The sequence below is a fragment of the Oncorhynchus clarkii genome, chromosome 7 (genome assembly GCF_045791955.1).
Source record: "Oncorhynchus clarkii lewisi isolate Uvic-CL-2024 chromosome 7, UVic_Ocla_1.0, whole genome shotgun sequence".
Lineage (NCBI taxonomy): Eukaryota > Metazoa > Chordata > Actinopteri > Salmoniformes > Salmonidae > Oncorhynchus > Oncorhynchus clarkii.
Genome location: NC_092153.1, coordinates 57,239,863 through 57,256,789, shown reverse-complemented (window position 1 = coordinate 57,256,789; position 16,927 = coordinate 57,239,863). Strand labels below are relative to the sequence as shown.

Sequence of the window (16,927 nt, the reverse complement as noted above, 5' to 3'; positions counted from 1 at the left end):
GAGATCTACAGCTGAGGTGGGAGACTCTGTCCATAGGACAACAATCAGTCGTATATTGCACAAATCTGGCCTTTATGGAAGAGTGGCAAGAAGAAAGCCATTTCTTAAAGATATCCATAAAAAGTGTTGTTTAAAGTTTGCCACAAGCCACCTGGGAGACACACCAAACATGTGGAAGAAGGTGCTCTGGTCAGATGAAACCAAAATTGAACTTTTTGGCAACAATGCAAGACGTTATGTTTGGCGTAAAAGCAACACAGCTCATCACCCTGAACACACCCTATCCCCAATGTCAAACATGGTGGTGGCAGCATCATGGTTTGGGCCTGCTTTTCTTCAGCAGGGACAGGGAAGATGGTTAAACTTGATGGGAAGATGGATGGAGCCAAATACAGGACCATTCTGGAAGAAAACCTGATGGAGTCTGCAAAAGACCTGAGACTGGGACGGAGATTTGTCTTCCAACAAGACAATGATCCAAATCATAAAGCAAAATCTACAATGGAATGGTTCAAAAATAAACATATCCAGGTGTTAGAATGGCCAAGTCAAAGTCCAGACCTGAATCCAATTGAGAATCTGTGGAAAGAACTGAAAACTGCTGTTCACAAATGCTCTCCATCCAACCTCACTGAGCTCTAGCTGTTTTGCAAGGAGGAATGGGAAAAAATGTCAGTCTCTCGATGTGCAAAACTGATAGAGACATACCCCAAGCGACTTACAGCTGTAATCGCAGCAAAAGGTGGCGCTACAAAGTATTAACTTAAGGGGGCTGAATAATTTTGCACGCCCAATTTTTCAGTTTTTGATTTGTTAAAAAAGTTTGAAATATCCAATAAATGTCGTTCCACTTCATGATTGTGTCCCACTTGTTGTTGATTCTTCACAAAAAAATATAGTTTTATATCTTTATGTTTCAAGCCTGAAATGTGGCAAAAGGTCGCAAAGTTCAAGGGGGCCGAATACTTTCGTAAGGCACTGTAGATGACAGCGAAGATGCAATAGTCAACAAAATTGCGTAAGTAACTTTGAACAATAGAGGTGTTATTACCGCCGATCATATCTATATCTGCCGCAGAATGTCAGAAAACCAATATACTGTACCTACATATTTGATATTTCTATGTGTCATATGGGAATGCAGCTTCTTTTTGTAAAATATCTTTCTCTCTCTGTCTTTCTCTAGGCTGTGGCTCTGTACTTTCACTCTCTCTGTCTCTGTGGGCGCTGTTCTACTCCCACATCTCTCCATCTTCTCCAACGAGGTCCTGCTCTCCTTCCCACACAACTACTACATGCAGTGGCTTAACAGATCTCTTATACACGGTAAACACACACAAGACCCTACATGAACATACTCACACAGATAGTTACGCTGACACACACGTTGTCAGACCCAGTTATCTCAATGAGAAAAAACCTGTATAAATAAAAGGTTTAAAAAAATAAAAATGTATGCTGACATTTTGTACGTGGTTTGAAGTCCGGTGCTGTTGAAAGATCTTCTCAGTGTGCATGCTTGACATATTTTATTTTTATTCCTATTGAATTTGTTCAGAGAAAAATGACAGTCCACCCCAGGTTACAAGTGATGATGATAAGACAGATATGATATGAGCTCCTCAGACCCTCAACCTCTAAAACGGACTGTTAGTGAAGTTGAATCAGAAGACAATAGCATGTAGACAGAACAGGAGGCTTCCAATATTTGCTGGAATGGAGTGAATGGAATGATAACAAATATATGAAAACTATGCGTTTGATGAATTAGGGCCGATTTTAAGTTTTCATAACAATCGGTGTGCGTCCTTTTTGGACGCTGATTATGTCCGATTACATTGCAATCCACGAGGAAACTGCATGGCAGTGTTACTGAGTGCAGCAAGGAGCAAAGATAAGTTGCTAGCTAGCATTAAACTTATCTTATAATAAACAATCAATCTTCACATAATCACTAGTTAACTACACATGGTTGATGATATTACTAGTTTATCCTGCATTGCATATAATCAATGCGGTGCCTGTTAATTTATCATCGAATCACAGCCTACTTCAACTTCACGAAACGGGTGATGATTTAACAAAAGCGCATTGCCGAAAAAAGCACAATCTTTGCACAAATGTACCTAACCATAAACATCAATGCCTTTCTTAAAATCAACACACAGAAGTATATTTTTTTTACCTGCATAATTTGTTCACATAAATTCATGTTAGCAAGCAATATGAACTAGGGAAATTGTGTCACTTCTCTTGCAAGCAGAGTCAGGGTAAACTGTGAACTAATTTGCCAGAATTTTACATAATTATGACATGACATTGAAAGTTGTGCAATGTATCAGCAATATTTAGACTTAGGGTTGCCACCTGTTCGATAAAATATGGAACGGTTCCGTATTTCACTAAAAGAATAAACGTTTTGTTTTTGAAATGATAGTTTCTGGATTTGTCCATATTAATGTCCAAATGCTCATATTTCTGTGTTTATTATATTATAATTAAGTCTATGATTTGATAGAGCAGTCTGACTGAGCGGTGGTAGGCAGCAGCAGGCTCGTACACATTCATTCAAACAGCACTTTACTGCGTTTGCCAGAAGCTCTTAGCAATGCTTGATTCACAGCGCTGTTTATGACTTCAAGCCTATCAACTCCCGAGATTAGGCTGGCAGTACTAAAGTGCCTATAAGAACATCCAATAGTCAAAGGTATATGAAATACAAATGGTATAGAGAGAAATAGTCGACGTGTCATAATTCCTTTAATAATATCTACAACCTAAAACTTCTTAACTGGGAATATTGAAGAACTGGGAATATTGAACCCACCAGCTTTCATATGTTCTCATGTTCTGAGCAAGGAACTTAAACGTTAGCTTTTTTACATGGCACATATTGCACTTTTACTTTATTCTCCAACACTGTGTATTTGGATTATTTATACCAAATTGAACATGTTTCATTATTTATTTGAGACATAATAGTTAGTTATGTATTATATTAAGTTAAAATAAGTGTTCATTGTTGTCACGATCGTCATAATGATTGGACCAAGGTGCAGCGTGTAGAGTTCCACATATTTTAATAAATCAAAACTCATCAAACAAGCACAAACAAACCATGACGTTCTGGGTTGCTAACAGGTAGCTAAACAAACACGTAGTCAAGATCCCACAAATCACAATGGGGAAAATGGCTACCTAAATATGATCCCCGATCAGAGACAATGATAAACAGCTGCCTCTGATTGGGAACCATATCAGGCCACCATAGATATACAATTCCCCTAGATGACCCACCCTAGTCACACCCCGACCTAACCAACATAGAGAATAACAGGCTCTCTATGGTCAGGGCGTGACAATTGTTCATTCAGTATTGTTGTAATTGTCATTACTACAAATAATACACTGCTCAAAAAAATAAAGGGAACAGTAAAATAACACATCCTAGATCTGAATTAATGAAATATTATTATTAAATACTTTTTTCTTTACATAGTTGAATGTGCTGACAACAAAACCACACAAACATTATCAATGGAAATCAAATTTATCAACCCATGGAGGTCTGGATTTGGAGTCACACTCAAAATTAAAGTGGAAAACCACACTACAGGCTGATCCAACTTTGATGTAAGTCCTTAAAACAAGTCAAAATTAGGCTCAGTAGTGTGTGTGGCCTCCATGTGCCTGTATGACCTCCCTACAATGCCTGGGCATGCTCCTGATGAGGTGGCGGATGGTCTCCTGAGGGTTCTCCTCCCAGACCTGGACTAAAGCATCTGCCAACTCCTGGACAGTCTGTGGTGCAACATGGCGTTGATGGATGGAGCGAGACATGATGTCCCAGATGTGTTCAATCGGATTCAGGTCTGGGGAACGGGCGGGCCAGTCCATAGCATCAATGCCTTCCTCTTGCAGGAACTGCTGACACACTCCAGCCACATGAGGTTTAGCATTGTCTTGCATTAGGAGGAACCCAGGGCCAACCGCACCAGCATATGGTCTCACAAGGGGTCTGAGGATCTCATCTCAGTACCTAATGTACCTCGGTACCTCTGGCGGGCACATGGAGGGCTGTGCAGCCCCCCAAAGAAATGCCACCCCACACCATGACTGAACCACCGCCAAACCGGTCATGCTGGAGGATGTTGCAGGCAGCAGAACGTTCTCCATGGCGTCTCCAGACTCTGTCACGTCTGTCACATGTGCTCAGTGTGAACCTGCTTTCATCTGTGAAGAGCACAGGGCGCCAGTGGCGAATTTGCCAATCTTGGTGTTCTCTGGCAAACGTCCTGCACGGTGTTGGGCTGTAAGCACAACCCCCACCTGTGGACATCGGGCTCTCATACCAGCCTCACGGAGTCTGTTTCTGACCGTTTGAGCAGACACATGCACATTTGTGGCCTGCTGGAGGTCATTTTGCAGGGCTCTGGCAGTGCTCCTCCTGCTCCTCCTTGCACAAAGGCAGAGGTAGTGGTCCTGCTGCTGGGTTGTTGCCCTCCTACGGCCTCCTCCACGTCTCCTGATGTACTGGCCTGTCTCCTGGTAGCGCATCCATGCTCTGGACACTACGCTGACAGACACAGCAAACCTTCTTGCCACAGCTCGCATTGATGTGCCATCTCATGCTACCACTAGAGTGAAAGCACCGCCAGCATTCAAAAGTGACCAAAACATCCACCAGGAAGCATAGGAAGAGGTCTGTGGTCACCCCCTGCAGAAGCACTCCTTTATTGGGGGTGTCTTGCTAATTGCCTATAATTTCCACCTGTTGTCTATTCCATTTGCACAACAGCATGTGAAATTTATTGTCAATCAGTGTTGTTTCCTAAGTGGACAGTTTGATTTCACAGAAGTGTGATTGACTTGGAGTTACATTGTGTTGTTTAAGTGTGTTTTTTGAACAGTGTATATAAAAATCGGCATAATCGGTATCAGCATTTTTTGGTCGTCCAATAATCGGTATCGGTTTTGAAAAATCATAATCGGTCGACCTCTACTCGATACCATTCAATTTATTCCGTTCCATCTATTACTATGGGGGCAGACGGTAGCCTAGCGGTTAAGAGCGTTTCGCCAGTAACCAAACGGTCACTGGTTTGTATCCAAGTGCCGGCAAGGTGGAAAAAATCTGCTGTTCTGCACTTGAGCAAGACAGTTAACAACTGCTCCCCGAGTGCCAATGATGAGGTCGTCAAGGCAGCCACCCGCAGCCACCCAACCAGTTAAATACGGAAGACACATTTCACTTGAATGCATTCAGTTGTGCAACTGACTAGGTATCCCCTTTCCCTTCGAGCCTGTGCTCCCCAATTAAGGTGCCACCGGCCTCCTGTGGTAGAGAGAGATAAAGCCTTTCACTGTCTATAACACTGTCTGTCCCCATCTCTCAATGCAGGACTATGGAATCTAGTCTTCCTCTTCTCCAACCTCTCCTTTTTCTTCCTCCTGCCCTTTGCCTACTTCTTCACTGAGTCTGAGGGCTTCGCTGGATCCAAAAATGTACCTGCTTCAGTGACAGAGAAGACTGGTTAGAAGATGTGCTTTAGCCAAATCCCCTGAGTATTGTTGCCATGGCATGATGATTGGGATGAGTTGGCTAAAGCACATACATATCTGGAACAAGGTTAGTGATAAGGCATCATGTACAGTAAATGTAAATAAGATGTGGTATAATGTTTCTATACTCTCTGTACACCGGGTGTGATGGCTTGTCTGTATGAGACAGCAGTAGTCCTCTTCCTCCTGACCCTGCTGATACTGGGAATGGTGTGGGTGGCATCAGCCATACTTGATGATAATATGGCCAAGTCTTTACGGTAAAACAACCCCTCTTCTCCTACTCCCCTCTCATTCTCTCCCTCTGTTATGTGACTTTCATAACCTGTTTTATGTGATTTTTGTCTTTCATCTTCCACCTCTTCACATATTTTGTCTGTTGGCGTTGTTAACTAAAAATCTGCAATGAAATTGTAATTCCTAAATGACTCTAAAACGTGTTACATGTTCTGTCTGTCAGATCTGTGGGAGTATTACCTGCCTTATCTGTACTCCTGCATTTCCTTGTTTGGAGTCCTGCTGCTGTTGCTAGTACAGTACATTTTTACCCATGAATATCCCAGGCCATTGGCATTGTGTATATGTGAGGTTTCTCTCGGTGATACCTGTGTATTATATATTATATAAATGTATACCCTGTCTCCCACAGTATGTCTCTGGAATTATCACACATGTTCAGCATCACAGGAAGCCTACTGGTCCAACCAAAGGTGAGTGTGTCTGTGTGAGACTCATGTCAGTGTGTGGTGTTGGTTTGTACAGTATGTGTGTGGTGTTGGTATGTACAGTATGTGTGTGGTGTTGGTATGTACAGTGTGTGTGTGGTGTTGGTATGTACAGTATGTGTGTGGTTTTGGTATGTACAGTATGTGTGTGGTGTTGGTATGTACAGTGTGTGTGTGTGGTGTTGGTATGTACAGTATGTGTGTGGTGTTGGTATGTACAGTGTGTGTGTGGTGTTGGTATGTACAGTATGTGTGTGGTGTTGGTATGTACAGTATGTGTGTGGTGTTGGTATGTACAGTATGTGTGTGGTGTTGGTATGTACAGTATGTGTGTGGTGTTGGTATGTACAGTGTGTGTGTGTGGTGTTGGTATGTACAGTGTGTGTGTGGTGTTGGTATGTACAGTATGTGTGTGCTGGTCTGAGTCCCTGAATGTCTTCCATCCTCGGCTGCTGGAGGACCTTGAAGAGACATTGAGTTGCGCTGAGTTTGAAGAGGCCTCTTTATCCAGGAAACTTACTAGTTAGTCCCATTACATAACCAGGGTTGGGTAGGTTACTTTTGTTGGGTTCTGAGAATATGAAATGTTACTTATTCATGTCACTGATGGAGTGCTAAGGTTGAGTGTCTACACCAGAAGTTAAGGGTTATAGGAGGAAGGTATATAATGTGTGCAACTAAGCTTGGAATGTGTTGAGTGCAGGGAAGTGATTACATGTGGCAGGCATTGATAAGAGGAGATTGGTGGAGATCTTAGAAACTAACAATGTCACTGAGGGAGAGAGGGTAATGTATAACGTTTACATTATGTCAGCGTATGTTATTGTTAGCCATCAGAGATCCTCTGGGAGGAGAAGAGACAGTCTGGTATCAATAACCATGATAGCCTTGAGTTGGGGTGGAGTGAGCACTTTGGGGTAGACACCAGTCTCAATGTCAACAGTGAAGAGGCGACTCCGGGATGCTGGCCTCTAGGTTCCTCTGTCCAGTGTCTGTGTTCTTTTGTCCATCTGAATCTTTTATTTTTATTGGCCAGTCTGAGATATGGCTTTTTCTTTGCAACTCTGCCTAGAAGGCCAGCATCCCGGAATCGCCTCTTCACTGTTGACGTTGAGACTGGTGTTTTGCGGGTACTATTTGATGAAGCTGCCAGTTGATGACTTGTGAGGCATCTGTTTCTCAAACTAGACACTCTAATGTAATTGTCCTCTTGCTCAGTTATGCACTGGGGCCTCCCACTCCTCTTTCTATTCTGGTTAGAGACAGTTCTGTGAAGGGAGTGGTACACAGCGTTGTACGAGATCTTCAGTTTCTTGGCAATTTCTCGCATGGAATAGCCTTTATTTCTCAGAACAAGAATAGACTGACGAGTTTCAGAAAAAAGGTCTTTGTTTCTATCCATTTTGAGCCTGTAATCGAACCCACAAGTGCTGATGCACCAGATACTCAACTAGTCTAAAGAAGGCCAGTTGTATTGCTTCTTTAATCAGGGCAACAGTTTTCAGCTTACACACGTTGTGATCGGCTGATTCACTAATATGGTCCTCTCTCTCTTCCAAGGGCTGCATATATTGCTATTGACTGTGTCCCGCTCCACCATCCCACTCAGGCTCCTATTGGCTAATGGACTCACAAAGATTCAGTGACACTTGAACAAGCTAATGACCTGGGCTTACCAAAGTGAGCTTGCCAAAGAGCAGTGTCTCCAAATATGTATCTGTAGTAAATTATCTTTGAAAGAGAGAAGGGGATTGACCTGTTTGCTGATGGATGACTGGTGATCCTGTTACTACTAAAATGAGAAGAGGAGGAAACTCTGGACTTGGACCTCAGACATGATTACACTTCAGAGTATAGGTACAGGACAGGTATTGCACCAAGGGGACCAATGCCAGTCTCCTCTTCTGTCAGGTCTATAATGGAGTATGTGAGAAATAAATTGAAAAAAAGAAAAAAAGGGGAGGAAGACAATGGTGAAGGAAACAAACTGAATAGAAAGGGAGCACGAATAGACATGTATCATATATAGAGTATAGACATGTATAGTATATAGAGTGTATAGTATATAGAGTATAGACATGTATAGTATATAGAGTATAGACATGTATAGTACATAGAGTATAGACATGTATCGTATATAAAGTATAGACATGTATAGTACATAGAGTATAGAGATGGTTGTCATCTAGTCTCGAGGTCTTTCCCAATACATGAACTTTTCATCGACATCCATGGTGACTTTTGCTAAAATGTCTGCCAATCTCAAAACATCTTGATCCTTGACTGGAAAGAACTCCACTGTCACGCCCTGATCTGTTTCACCTGTTCTTGTGATTGTCTCAACCTCCTCCAGGTGTCACTTATTTCCCCCAGTGTATTTATCCCTGTGTTTCCTGTCTCTCTGTGCCAGTTCGTCTTGTATGTTTTCAAGTCAACCAGCGTGATTTCCCGTGCTCCTGTTTTCTATTCTCTTTTTCTAGTCTCCCCAGGTAATGACCCTTGCCTGTTTTTTCTGGACTCTGTACCCGCCTTCCTGACCCTTCTGTCTGCCCTGACATCAAGCCTGTCTGCCACTCTTTACCTCTTGGACTCAGAATCTGGTTTTGACCTTTTGCCTGTCCACAACCATTCTCTTGCCAACTCCTTTTGGATTATAAATAAACTACAAAGACTCTAACCATCTGCCTCCTGTGTCTGCATCTGGGCCTCACCTTGTGCCCTTATGTCCACAAGAACTTCAGCTCTGTGTACTTCTCTAGATATCGCTGTCTTTTCATCTCTCCCTTTTTGCCTATTGCGCTCTTGCACTCATTACCTTGTGTATTATTCAAAAGATTTATTCTGCTGTGTCACCTTGTGAACATAATTTCCCTTCTTTCTGTTGTCCTTTAATGGAATGTTTAGGAAAGAAGCAGATGTCTGCATGGGGTCAAAGAATTAGAGTAAATCAGTTAACAGTAATTAAAGTAATTAACTCTCAGTAATTAACTCTACTTCAATGCATATGGCCAATTGTACTATATTACTCTTTTTAGTATATCATTCTCATTTACATATTTGAATCAAAACCTTATTTAATAAGGACATTTTATTGTTGGATTGAAAAGTTGGACAACAGACTTTCATGAAGAGAACAGCAACAAACACTGGAAACAATGGTCTGGAACTTAAGACCACGTTAAACTGTGATCTGTGTGTTTGAGAAAGACTGTTTGTGTGCGTGTGTGGATCTGTCTGCCAGTGTACATTCATTTTTCTGCGCAGCGTGTTGTGTACATGCATGGAGATTTTTCTCCAATATTTTTTCCATGTTCCTTTTATTTTGTAAATTACGTTTTTCAATTATGAGTTTGTGTCCATAGATTTATGTTGACCTCAAGTGAATGTTCATATGTTGTTGTCTCACAGGGGTAAAACCACTCCTCAACCTCTCCTGAATCATACAAATGTCCAAATGGGTTGTCATATCAATGCCAGAACAGTTAAATTATCTGTATGTCCTGTTAAACTGTATTCTTTACGATGATGTATGATTGTTAGCTAGCTATAAAAGTGAACTCTGGTTAAAAATATATGAAGATTGTTTAAAACTGTGAATATCTAAACTGAAGAGAGTTTTGTAAGGACTCCTCTACTGGAACAATACATGTTTTTTTTCAGTTTGTTTCTTACACTGTTGCTGCTTGTTTTGATTTGAGCATAGCATACCCACTGAGAAAATATATTGATTTGGCAACCCTGTTTCACTCCAATCTGTAAGTTTGCCTGAAGTTTTTAGAGCCTCAAAAGTAGGCAAGTCTTTATATACAAATCCCTTCTCCCACACCATCTGTTATGTGTCTAGTACCAAATGGTATGGTAAAGATAAGTCTGTCATCATTTTAAATCGTTTCTATCTTCTTCAATTGTGTAATTAAGGGGCTGCTGGGGCTACACAAAGATGGCATAAGTCTACTCAACCTAACTTGCTTAACTTCTTAAGCAGCTATTTAACAGATTTTGATTTTGTTGTGGAGTGATCACTTTCCACATAACAAGGATCACTGTACACATTCATGGTTGAATAGGGCCTGGGCCATAAAATAAGCATAGGCCCATTTAAAACTGATAAAAGGTTCTCTGTGTGGTCCTCTGTAGCTGAAGCTCTGAGCTGTCCGATCAGGTCCATTGTCTACTTGCTTGCTCTGTAGCTCAATTGGTACTACTGGCGCTTGCAACGCCAGGACACTGGGTTAGATTCCAGTGCTTGACTTGGGCGGAAGCTCACCGGAGCTGAGTAGCGGCACCTCAAATGTTCTCCTGCTTAAGCTCCTGTTCCTGTTATAGAATATTAGCTCAAACGTATTGTGGAGCTCCTGCACCTAAATATAAACAGTACCAACACCCAAAATGAGTACCGGCGCCTATTTCAGTCCAAGTCAAGTATTGGGGACCATCCATACTTAGAATGTATGCACGCGTGAATGTAAATCGTTTTTGGTAATAGCGTCTGCTAAATGGCACATATTATTATTAATAAAAAAATGTATGTTTCTGTAAAAGGATGTATATGTTAATATTGTACGGTCATTGAGCATTTAATAATAAAAACTGCTGAAAGTGTTTTGCTATTTGAATGTGTATTTCTCTCACACGCGTTTGCATATAACTTAATCAGGGTGAGAGTGACCTCTGCTGTACAAAATAGGGCACCCTCATGTCAAGCTCTGACGTGAGGGTATCAAGCGCATGAAGCGAGATGGTGGATGGTGGTTGGAAGAGCGCGCTTGTTTGAAATGGAAAAGCGTTGCGGTAGCTTTTTATAAAGAACACCAAGACGAAGCAGCTGCTTTATAAATGGGATGCACTGTTGAGCGCAACATCCCGAGGGGTTCGTGCTGATTGTACGGAGATTGTGACAGCCGGTTAAATGGCTTCCCTTGCGAAGGCAAGAACAAGATGTATGTCAGGAGAAGTGCAGTATTATCATAAGGAGACGTACATTTAAAATATGGAGGAAAAAAGGGAGGAAGAGGGTAAGTTTGAGTCGTTAAAAATTGCAGAACTAGGGAGATGGTTTGTTAAAGAAGAATGGTAGAAAGTGTAAGCAGAGTGAGCTGAAATAGGAGGAGAAGTGGAAGTGAATGAGGGCGAAGTATCTGAGGTGGTAGATGTGGTGAAGTTCTCGAAGCCTGAGGCTTGCACCGAGGGTCAGGATAAAGACAATAGGAGTGAAGTTTTTGGTAAAAGTGGACCCTTGCCTTTTGACTAATTCATTTGTGGTTTCAGGGCAGAAGTTCTCATATGCTGAGGCAGTGAAGAAAGTAGAGGACACATCAAGACAGTCGTGAAGAGGGCACGACAAAACCTTTCCCCCCTCAGGAGACTGAAAAGATTTGGCATAGGTCCCCAGATCCTCAAAAAGGAGGGTAGTGCTACAGAGGGTAGTGCGTGACTGGGGCCAAGCTTCCTGCCATCCAGGAGGACCTATATAATAGGCGGTGTCAGAGGAAAGCCCATAAATTGTCAGAGACTCCAGCCACCCAAGTCATAGACTGTTTTCTCTGCTACCGCACGGCAAGCTGTACCGGAGCTGTACTTAACAGCTTCTACCCCCAAGCTATAAGACTGCTGAACAATTAATCAAATGGCCACCGGACTATTTACATTGACCCCCCCCATTTGTTATGTACACTGCTGCTACTCGCTGTTTATTGTCTATGCATAGTCACTTCACCCCTACCTACATGTACAAATGACCTCTAACCTGTACCCCCGCACACTGACTCAGTACCGGTTCCCCCTGTATATAGCCTCTTTATTGTTTTTTATTGTGTTACTTTTTATTATTTTTGACTTTAGATGATTTGGTAAATATTTTCTTAACTCTTCTTGAACTGCACTGTTGTAAGCACTTCACGGTAAGGTCTACACTTGTTGTATTCAGCGTATGTGATAAATAAAGTTTGATTTGATTTGGAGATGAGTCAAGGGGGAGGGATCCTGGGAGGAGTGGTGTGAGTAGTAGATCTGTACCAGTAAAGAGGGAAATGCCAACAAGTGATATGTTTCAGTAAGATTATATTTTTTGCATTTATAGCAATGGTTATCAACTGTACTGCAGGGATGGAATGTATGTTGCAGAAAATTGAGGTTGTGCGAATTTGGGTGTACGAGACTTTACATCAGAAGAGTTACAGGGTGTCTTAAGTGGTGGGGTCTCTTCCTTTCAAGTTGTTGGCCTGAGGTAGGACTAAATAGATGTAAATAGTGGAGTAGGGTAGTGTTATTTATATATTTTTTTGTGAGTGTTTTGTTAGATGGTAGGGTATTTGTTTATTTATTCTAAGTATTAGGGAGTTGTACTCCAGTCTAGTAGGTGGCGATAATGCAACATTTACTGGATGCCAACCGCCATTAAACCTCATCGAAGAACAAGCTCTGACGTATGTAGTTTTACGACGGTGTGCTTTACCAGTTTCCGACAGTGTTACTCGGGAAGCGCAACTCTTGTGAATAATCCGTTTTGGTTTCCTGTTTTAAGTTCTGAAAACTAATATTTAGATATTTCAAACTAATTATCGCTATACATAACTATATCGATAACCGATCAGTCGAAATACGTGTTCTATCAGCTTCAGTTCAGTTCTGAAGTTGCAACTCGAAGCCCAGCGGCTTTGAAAAGTTTGTTGTTGTCACGTGACGTGATACGAATGCGGTGATAAAGTTTTTTTTTGTTTATTAAAACGACCATAGATACAAAAACAACATTCTATATTACGTTACTATTTTAAAATAATGCCTCAACCAAAATACAGGAAGATTGCTGTGATTGGGTACAGATCTGTTGGTGAGTGAAATAAGAAGCTAAGTTACTTAGCCATCCTTTGTTTTTGTTTTCATAGTTAACGTTGCTGCTAGATGGTTAGCTAGCAATAGCGTAGTTATGATAAAAAAAAAAAAAACAACGGCTAGCTAGCTTCTAGTACCAAAACAGAATCAATCACATAAGATAATGTCACAGCTCTGTAATTGTGTAGTGTGTTAATGTATAAACGTTGTAGTTGATAACCTTCTGCTTACTCTAGTCACCATGCCAAAGTTCCACGATGTGTTAACGCGGCCAACAAACGTTAGCTCATAGACCTAGCTAGCTAGATATTTTCATTGTGAAACCGCTGCAGTCATAACTAACACAGCCAATCACAATGTATAACTGTTGCTCAGAGTCGGGTAACAAATGGTCATTTTGTTTTCCTATGATTTTGGAAATTGCTGCTCATCGGCCTCAACAATGCATTTTTTCTCTACCTCTACAGGAAAGTCTTCTCTCACAATACAGTTCGTGGAAGGACAGTTTGTAGATTCATATGACCCTACCATTGAAAACAGTAAGTATTTTTTATTTCGTTTTTTCGTTGGATCAGTTTTGTTATTCTAAGTTATTGCAGCCACGATTAAGGTGTCATTGAGGGTCAAATAATATGCATGGGTGAAAAGCAGAACATATGCTCCTTTTTATGATCATGCTATATCCAGCAATTACCATGTGCTCACCTTATGTGGCATAGCCTGGACTTGACAACTTTCTCTTCAACTCTTTCCAGCCTTCAACAAAATGGTGTCTGTCAACGGTCAAGATTTCAATCTTCAGTTGGTCGATACTGCTGGTCAGGTATGTATGCTTTACATTACTCATCTTCTTTCTTTACCTCTGTTGCTCTCTGAAATAACACAAAATAAATGTCTGGTGATTAGTGACCATTTGTGCCGTTGCAACATGTAAAATGGTTGGGATATGAAAGAAAACAACAGACAATATTATTTTCAGAAGCACTTGTCCGTCCTTGTGTTTTCTCTCTTTAACCGATTTCTCGCCTTATCTCTACAGGACGAGTACTCTATTTTCCATCAGTCTCATTCAATGGACATCCATGGTTATGTCTTGGTCTACGCAGTAACCTCCATGAAAAGGTGAGTAGTCACGGGTACATTTAATTTGCAGTTCATTTTTTGTCCTGGCCCTCTGATCTTGTGACTCTACTGTGTGTATAGATAGTTGTCTGTCCATCAATACACACTGGTAACCCGTCTCTTTTTGTCTTTCACTTTTTGCAGTTTTGAAGTTGTTCAGGTTCTTCATGACAAGCTGCTAGATATGGTTGGGAAAATACAGTAAGTTAACCAAAGTTATAAAAGGTTAGTGATGCTGCTTTTGATGATCTGTTTGGATTGTAAAAAATTGGTTTTCCAAGTACACTTTTTAAAATGTAGGTGTGTTCTTTTAGGGTGCCAACTGTTCTTGTTGGAAATAAAAAAGATCTCCACATGGAAAGGTAAACCTACTTGAGCTGAATGAAGGAGGAGCGCATTGGTGCTCCCACTCACATGCATGGCTGGTACATTATGTATAGAACCATGCCACTACCATCCCATTTTAAAAACTGGCATATGGTTTCACCTTGGTTTTCCATCTAAGGTCTTGGACCTTGTGGTCATATAGGTACATTAATGCTATCTGACCTATAAAAAGGTGTGATTTCATTACATCATGCTCAATGTGTCCCTCCTCCCCTCAGGGTGATCAAACCAGAGGAAGGGAAAAAGCTGGCCCACTCATGGGGAGCAGCATTCATGGAGTCTTCTGCCAAGGAAAATGAGGTAGACAAAGATATCTTCTCTGCAGACAGAGCTACTCATACAAATGTGTCTCTTCAAAAGCATGAACTTATTTATTGATTTGTTTTTCTACTTTCAACTCTATGCATTGCAGACCGCTGTAGAGGTATTCAAGCGGATCATTCTGGAGATGGAGAGGGCGGATGGGAACGTTCCCTCAGAGGATAAAAAGTGTGCCGTGATGTAAGAGGGTCTCACCAGGATAGCAGTAAGCTCATTGGATGAAGCCAGGAGACACAACGTCACCAGCCTGCCAATCATGACTTCCCTAGCACCAAGGAGCTGCAGTCGCAATGTGGCCACTTTATAATTCAACAGTGTTTTACACAAAGGCACCCAATCACACTCGAGGCTAACTAAAAATAACTCTGACAGGTGTCACACAAGGGTTTCACTGTCAGTTTTACTGAAGTCTATCAAGTTTGGTTGGCATAAACCAAACCTCATGAAAATACCAAATGTAATGTAAGAGCAACAAGCCTAAACTTCACAACAAAAAACAGCTCCCTGATAATTGCAATCAAATAGCTAGCCATGTATCAACAGATGGAGTGGTGACTGGCTAGTGTCCCCAACTCTCACTGGCTAGCTTCACCTTGTACATAATAAGGGCTGACCTTGATGCCTAAAAAACATGCCTGACTTTTTTTTTCTCAGGTCATTGTTTGGAAAGTCACTATAATTCACAACTGATTAATGTATAGGTTACAGTATCTTGGAATGGGTTCTCTTTCACACAAGATGTGTATTGCAGAAATACATTTCCTCTAGCATTGGTCTTGGCTAACATTTTTTCACTGTAAAACTTTCAGCGAGTCAACTTCAGGTTACACTTCACTCTTGAACTGTAAATCATTTATTTTAGGAAACATGCCAATTTGTATTTTCTAGAATACAGTTTTATGTTCTTCTGGTTGGCAGATTGGTCCTCGCTCCTTTCTGCTATGATCTACCATCTGACTTTAATAATTAAGCTGTAATTATCCAGTGGATGAGGCACCCTTGAATGATGTTTAGAATTTTGGGGTTTTGATTCCAGAAGTGATGTAGGGCTCCATCAAGCCAAGCAAGGACGCCTTATGACACATGATCACTTATGAATTTATGTTGAGTCGGGGACTCCCAGTGGACACAGTGCTCACCATAACCTGATTTTCGTGTCCACAAAAGCTCAATTCGCTGCCCAATGGTTTTTACTGACATTACTTACATTTATCCAGACGGTCCAACCCCTAGTGTTGATTATTTGTTGTTTAGAATTTTTTTATAGAGTGCTTCTTTTTGAATAAGTAGTAGATTGATTGATTGATTGATTGATAGGTGATTGATGATGCAGTCTAAGGCTGAGTTTACACAGGCAGCCCAATTCTAAGCTTTTTTTCACTACTTGGTCCTCTGACCAATCAGATTTGTGCTGAAAAATATCTGATGTGATTGGTCAAAATATCAGAATTGGGCTGTCTGTGTAAACTCAGCCTAAGAGAAGCTGGAGATGCTGTGTCTTGTGCCTTACCCTTCAATCCCCCCCTTTACCCCCCCCCCCCCCCCCCCCCCACACACACACACCTGTTTCCCTACTTGACTCAAGATCCTCTGGGTTATTTTCCCCTTCTCTGTTGACTTGACCCAATGGGGAAAACAAGGTGCACAACACGCACCTGAACACCAATACCCCCACATTGGTTAGTGTTAACTCAGAAATATTGCTGTAAACTGTTTTGTATATATAAATATTTTACTCCTTTAAAAGTCTATTTTTTTAAAAATTGATTAGTTGTGTCATGGCTGCTCAATAACTGTCTTGCAGCTAAGAATTTGAATTCCATCTCTGAAACAGAGACATGCAGCCACTATAACACCACACCACTTGGAGACAAATCTGTTAGTAAATTAGTAATTATTTATTTGACAAAACCGAATTATGATGCTTACAATTATGCAGATGTATTTTTAAATTGTCCCTGTACTAAACCTAAGCCGTC

The 16,927-nt window shown here is 41.2% G+C and overlaps 1 protein-coding gene and 1 long non-coding RNA gene across 2 annotated transcripts; both read left to right on the top strand.

Annotated features, from left to right (window-relative positions):
• Positions 1-1,195: 1,195 nt before the first annotated feature.
• LOC139414346 (uncharacterized) lies at positions 1,196-8,323 on the top strand. The gene is made up of 4 exons (XR_011634873.1): positions 1,196-1,326; positions 5,402-5,822; positions 6,212-6,272; positions 7,848-8,323. It is a non-coding gene; the product is annotated as an uncharacterized lncRNA (long non-coding RNA).
• Positions 8,324-12,716: 4,393 nt separating this feature from the next.
• Positions 12,717-16,694, top strand: LOC139413530 (GTP-binding protein Rheb-like). The gene is made up of 9 exons (XM_071161027.1): positions 12,717-13,116; positions 13,586-13,657; positions 13,874-13,941; positions 14,158-14,240; positions 14,385-14,441; positions 14,555-14,602; positions 14,846-14,927; positions 15,040-16,265; positions 16,396-16,694. The coding sequence occupies exons 1-8, from the start codon at positions 13,065-13,067 to the stop codon at positions 15,130-15,132; spliced, it is 555 nt and encodes a 184-aa protein (XP_071017128.1). The 5' UTR covers positions 12,717-13,064; the 3' UTR covers positions 15,133-16,265; positions 16,396-16,694.
• Positions 16,695-16,927: the final 233 nt, after the last annotated feature.